The sequence below is a fragment of the Cupressus sempervirens genome, chromosome 8 (assembly GCF_028749045.1).
Source record: "Cupressus sempervirens isolate cs-2001-9-10 chromosome 8, ASM2874904v1, whole genome shotgun sequence".
Lineage (NCBI taxonomy): Eukaryota > Viridiplantae > Streptophyta > Pinopsida > Cupressales > Cupressaceae > Cupressus > Cupressus sempervirens.
Window position 1 is genome coordinate 489329964 of NC_143125.1, and position 6448 is coordinate 489336411.

The window sequence follows — 6448 nt, forward strand, 5'->3', positions numbered from 1 at the left end:
TGGTGGAATTATGGAATTTGTCTAAACTTCTTCACATTCTCTTCTTCCTCCCAACCTTTGATCCTTCCACACTTCTAGTTCATATAACTCTTTCTTTCTTTTCTATTTTCCTCTAGAAAATTTTTGGGGCTCATTTAAACTTGTTACAATCCAAGTGCCCTTTTTCTAAACTCAAGAACTCTTGTTGAATTTGACCTAGCACTTTGAACATTTCCCCCCTTTTGTAGATTTGTGGAATTTATTGATTCCATCTTTATTCATCTCTTTTCATCTTTGCTAGTCTCACATTTCCATCATTCTTTTAGCCTATACAATACTGTATTCCCTATCTCTTTGTGGACTTATAGAGTTCCAATCAACTTCTTATGTATCTCCTTTATACCTTCGAACATACTCTAATTCCTCAATCATTTCCCATATTTCTTGTAAATCCCCATTTCTAAAATCTTGTCACACATGTTGACCTCTAGACTTCCTCTTAGAGTTATTCCTTCACTTTCCTTTACTAGATATACATGTTTTTCCTACATTCTCTTTGACCCCTTTTAGTTAAAATTCCACTAAACTTTCAAATTTCTATTCATGTTCCATTCTACTTGGACCTCTAATTACTAGTTTTACATTAAATTCTTGTAAATTTTTTGAATGCCAACAATTTGTTTTAGTTTGTTTGTGAAGTTTTATTGGACTTTTAGATTTCCATCCTACATGTTTATCCCTAATATCCTATTCCATAATGGGTCACCATCTTTGTTCTAATCTCTTTTCCTATATTGAACTTATGCATTTCTTATAGATCACCTATTTCACTTGCCAATTTTTTCCAAGATATCATTTATGACTTTATTTAACACTTGCAACTACCTTAAGAGTATTTTCTTGTACAAAGACCACTATCCATATCAAGGGATTTGATTCACATGCAATTCCAATAATGGAAAAGGAAGGCACAAACATGTTGTCATTAATGTAATGACTATCTGCTAATGATCTTCACACCTATTCCAAATGATCCATCTTGCAATTTTTATGGAGTTTTATTTTGTCTTTCATGGACCACATTTATGAGCTTTTATTCTCAATCAAATTCTCATAAGCTACTACACAACCAAAAAAAGTGCAATATATACTAGTTTAGTTTCTCTTCAAATCCTTGCATTTTTTGTATTTCCACATAACTACATGTCATAAGGATTGTCTAGGATTTCAACTTGTACAAGTGTAATTTCCTTCAAAGAACACATATTGTATCACAAGGAAATCATTACATTGTAAATGGTGATTATATATAAATATCCCCAGGACTCCACTTGTAGTTCTTCGAAAATGTTTTAGCTCAAGATTTCCTCTTGGCACATTTGTTGGTATGATAGTAAAAGAGATTTGATTAATGCACAACAATATTCTATTTCATTTCAATCTTTGAAAGGTCTCCTTTTTATTACATATGAAATTTTGTAGTTTGGAAATGTACTATAAATATGTTTATTTGTTTGATATCGCATTTGTGATGCATGTGTATGCACAACTCATATTTTTTGTGATTATAATGTGTTTTTTTTGTTGGGTAAATTGGGACTCTACAAGTCATTGAATAATGTATCAATCCTAAAAATTAATGATCAATCATACTTTTAAAATAAAAAAAATATCATTAGTTAGTTATTCAAGATTAGGTTATTAGTTTGTATGCACATCATAATTCATTTTAGGAAAAATCGAGAGCTAGACTTACTATTTCTCATCTCAAGAAATCAGGCTTCACTTGCCTTCATCTTGTACACTTGCAATGATATTTTTATCAACTTAAAAACAATTTTACGTGTTGTCAATTTCTTCACTCTATGACAACTTTTGGGGCTAAATATACATTGGATATTATGACAAAGCTTTCAATGTTTACATTGTTAGTTGTAATTATCATGTTAATGATATTTCTAGACGCACCCTCTCAGCTCTAACTAAGGGCTAATAAATGAGAGAATATCTACTCTTAATAATCCGCTGTGACACACTCACATATTGTGATGTGTTGACTAAGATCATCTTTTGTAATAACATTCCCTTGCTTTGAAATGAAATAATTTTTCGAAAAGTTTGAGTAACAATTTTAAGAACCAACATATCCAACATATAAAGTTTCTCTATAAGTCAAAATGTTGTAGTTCAACTCATTCAAATGATGTTATATTCTTTAGTTACAACAGTTCCATAATATTATGAACCAACATATTTAGCATATAAAGTTTCTCCATGGTTCAAAATACAAATTTCAAAACCTATAAAGACTCATCATCCCCAAAACAAAAACAGAAAAAAAGAAAAGCTGACTCTTAATTGCTTAACCAAAATACATCTTTCGATTTAAACTTAACCAGCATATTGAAATGTGCTAATATCTAATACAATCCAATCTATAAAACCTTCAGTCTAACCCCTAGCAATGTTTAACTGAAGGAAGCTGATTGCATAGCATTTTTGTATGTGGAACATAAACCAAGAATGTAAGACAGAAGCGTGCATTGAGAATGGAGCAATGGTAACCAAATGCAGTTATTGTTATAATTTGTAGAGCATTACCATGTGAAATTGCCTCGACTGTTACCCAGTGTTTATCCTCTCCCTTCGTCTTTCTCGTCTAATTCAAGTCAACTCATCGTCTCTGGCACCGCACCCAATTATTTTTTAAAAGCAGAACCTCGTATCATTATAAAATATACAGCTCAGGATTTCCTCAATCATCTTAATCGTACTCAATCCTTTTTTTTAATTATCCCGCCTTTATTTCTGCAACTCATATTATTGACTAAAAATGGTGGATCTGCAATAATGACATATGCCAATATCAGTTGATCTTCGTTATCATCTTGCAACTGGTTTTATTTTAAATGCTCAAATTCACCCCTATTAATGAGGCTGAGGACTAATTTTAAAGAGTAGAGAAGGGCCTTTGATATTTAATGGCAGCAGAATCTGAAACAATTTGGCATGGAATATTGATGAGGGTTAGATCAGAGTGGGCCGGTGGGCTCAGGCCTGGCAAAGGGGGAATCACAAGACATTGAAATTGGAGCAACTTGCAGGGAGAGGAAAACATATAAATTAGAATTGACTGCTTCCAAGGCATGTGAAGTAAATGCTTTACTCCTAATTTTTTCAGACTCCAACTGGAATTTGCCGTACTTTTGTGGGCACCTGCAATGGCGTGTCAGTTGGTCGCTGTCTGCTCTCTTACGGAATAACTTCCTTCACTCCCTTACAACAAGAAGCTGTGATTTTGGTCCCACTAAGGCGCACTAATGGAAATGCACCCACAGCTGCACATGAACATCAAATTCTGTCGCATTCCGAAGGATATTTGCAATCTTTCTGAGATCTTAAAGCTGACTTCTTTCGATCCAGCTTTTTGGTGAATCGTATTCAATTTCCAAAGTCTACAGTCTAGCGGACATGGCAGAGCTTCGGGCTGTTTGGTCTCTCAGGTACATCTCAGCCTAAAAGAAAAAGATTTAGTTTAATACTTGTTTTCTGTTCAAGTTTTTTGATTTTGTCTGGTAAAAGCAGTAGCAGGAGCAATCATATATTTGTCAAGTTGTATTCAATTAAAGCTTAAGCTGTTTATGAATTTGATCTGGCATGGATATTTGAAGAGATTTTCAGGGTAGTAAGATTGAAATATAAGCAGTTGCACTCAGCTTTGGAATATCAATGCTTTGGATGCATTTGATTTTTTCCCTCTTTCGTGGCCTGGGAACTGATCCTAAATATCCATATCTTTTCTTTCTTTGATCTGGCATGGATATTTGAAGAAAAAATAATGTTTTCTCGGCAGTAGGATTGAAACTCAAGCAGTTGCATAAGATTGAAATTCAAGCAGTTGCATTCAGCTTTGGATGCATTTAATATATTTTAATTTTTCCTCTTTTGTTGCTCAGGGACTGATCCTAATTCTATATCCCTATCTTACCCTTTGCTGAGTTGAACAGAGTTTCGGAGCCTTTGATCAGTAATACAGAGCGAGTTTGATTGCGCATGAGCAGAAATCTTCAAAACTCTTGCCAGACTCTTCTTAATCTAGTAAAGCTTACATTAGCTTATAGTTGAACACTAGCAATGGAGGAGATATGAAGTTGAAGGACTGATTTTAATGAATGGTTTCTGATTGTGTAGTGTATGACAGCAAAGAAATTGCAGAGGCAAAAGGTGGAAGTAGGAAAGAAAGTGTCTGTGAAGGGAGTGAAAAGTTGTGCTGCATGGGGAGAGGTACACCAAACAGGGGAGGCAACAATATTGGGGATTTGCTGGACAAAGTGTCCCGTTCCTGTTTGTTGCATCGCAAATTAAGCAGGGGACGATCTGCAGAGATTTTGACTCTCTCGGAGGATGAAGAAGACAGCAACGATGTGGCTTCACCAGAGAATAGCTGCAGTCCTAACAGATCTGTGCAGCTGCAACCGATGGAATCGGCCGATTATGAAAAGCTTTTACAGAGGATGCAGGCCATGGAAGAACTGTTTACGGATATTTTCGAAACTACCTACTCTCTGAAATCTGCTTACGTTCGTCTGCAAATGGCACATTCCCCATATGATCCTGAAAGCCTTCGCGAGGCGGACAAGGCCGTGGTCTCGCAGCTGCAGAAGCTGTCAGATCTAAAGCAGTCCTACAGAAGAGTAAATGGATTTATCTGTACAGTCCCTCCCGGAAAATTTGCAGACACGGAAGATCAGAAAAAAATCGTCGCAACCTATGAAAGTGTTGTGACGGAGCTGAAAACAGAGGTAAGGGAAAAGGATGCAGAAATACAATTTCTCAGGCAAAATCTGAAACAAGTGACTAAAAATATTGAGAAATTGGAAAGGCGCCTGAAAAAATACGGCTGTAAAGATCAAAACCGCGAGACTCAAGTTCAGAAGCGGATTTCCGTGGAGTCTCCAACCCCTGAATTATTTCAGTCGACATTTGAGAAAGTCCACGAAGCTGCAGACAATTTCACCAAAGTTTTAATGGCGCAGATGAAGAATGCACGCTGGGACGTGGACGCAGCCGCCGCTGCCATTGCACCGGCCGTCTCATTCCGAAAGCCAAATCACATCAAATTTACTTTCAACTCCTATTTGTGCGAAAAATTGTTTCAAGGGTTTGAGAATGAAAGCTTCTATATCAGCGGCAGCCTTTCTTCTCTTCTGGAGCCTGAAAAGCACCGGCAAGACTGCTTCACACAGTTCAGAGACATGCTTCCCATGGAACCCTCGGAGCTTCTCAACATATTGCCGGACTGCGCCTTCGGCAAATTCTGCAACAAGAAATACCTCGGAATTGTGCATCCTAAAATGGAAGAGGCTTTCTTCGGCAATTTTGATCATAGAAGCGATGTGGTGAACGGAAAGCATCCAAATTCAGAATTTTATCAGACATTTATAAGGCTGGCTAAGGCTGTCTGGATTCTTCACAAGCTAGCCTTTTCCTTCAATCCTGTTCCCAGTCATTTCCATGTCAAAGCAAATTCGGTGTTTCAGTCCAAATTTATGGAGAGCGTCCTACCGCCGCATGATTCCGAACAAGGCGGAGTGCAATTGGTGGGCTTTGCCATAGCTCCTGGTTTTAAATTTGTTCCAGATACTGTCATCAAGTCTAGGGTTTATGTTGTGCATAAGCTAGGAAAGAATTCTCTGGAGTGACTTATTCGCGTTTTTAGTGGTTCCTGACTGAAATATGATCCAATGCAAATTTCCTTTCGAGTTCTGCGTCACCGCCATGGATTCCATGGAATTTCATCGCAAGCTTCCACAAATGAGATAAATAGGAACTTACATTTGGGTATTTGTCTTTATTGTATTTTACAAGAAATAATTTTGAAGACGTTCATATAACCGTTAAATTTCCTCCTGACACACAAATTTTGTGTTAAGAAGTTTTGCATGAAGATAAATAGATCGTGATATGAATATCAGGATTTAACTGTGTGATTTTGAGTCAAACTCGATGACCCATGTTTCATGAGTAGTGATTCAACATGAATCCATCTCTCATGAGAATAAATGGAACACTTAACACTCATTGGATCTAGGTGATGCTCACAGGGGTGAAGCACCGGGACTTCCCGGGAGGTCACCCATCCCAGTACTACTCCAGCCTGAGCGCGCTTAACTACAAAGTTTCCTCCATAGTTAAACCCAAAGCTTGCAACCCCATTTGCAAAACCTTCACCAAGTGTTGTGCCTTATGAACCATTCATTAGAAAGCCCCTTAAGCTCATCAATTGATAAGTAGGAGATAATTTCCACAGCTAGTCAAATTGTGATATGAATATCAGGATTTAACTGTGTGATTTTGAGTCAAACTCGATGACCCATGTTTCATGAGTAGTGATTCAACATGAATCCATCTCTCATGAGAATAAATGGAACACTTAACACTCATTGGATCTAGGTGATGCTCACAGGGG

The 6448-nt window shown here is 37.0% G+C and overlaps 1 protein-coding gene across 3 annotated transcripts; it reads left to right on the plus strand.

The window, feature by feature from the left end:
• Positions 1-2862: 2862 nt before the first annotated feature.
• Positions 2863-5900, plus strand: LOC149543342 (protein GRAVITROPIC IN THE LIGHT 1-like). Of its 3 annotated transcripts, XM_089796265.1 has the most exons (3): positions 2863-3482; positions 3936-4077; positions 4171-5900. In XM_089796265.1, coding segments are annotated over exons 2-3 (1512 nt in total). In that variant the 5' UTR covers positions 2863-3482; positions 3936-4076; the 3' UTR covers positions 5682-5900. The 3 variants fall into 3 exon arrangements, with proteins under 3 accessions (XP_089652391.1, XP_089652389.1, XP_089652392.1); XM_089796263.1 differs by having other exon boundaries at positions 3936-5900; XM_089796266.1 differs by lacking the exon at positions 3936-4077.
• The last annotated feature ends 548 nt before the right edge of the window (positions 5901-6448 follow it).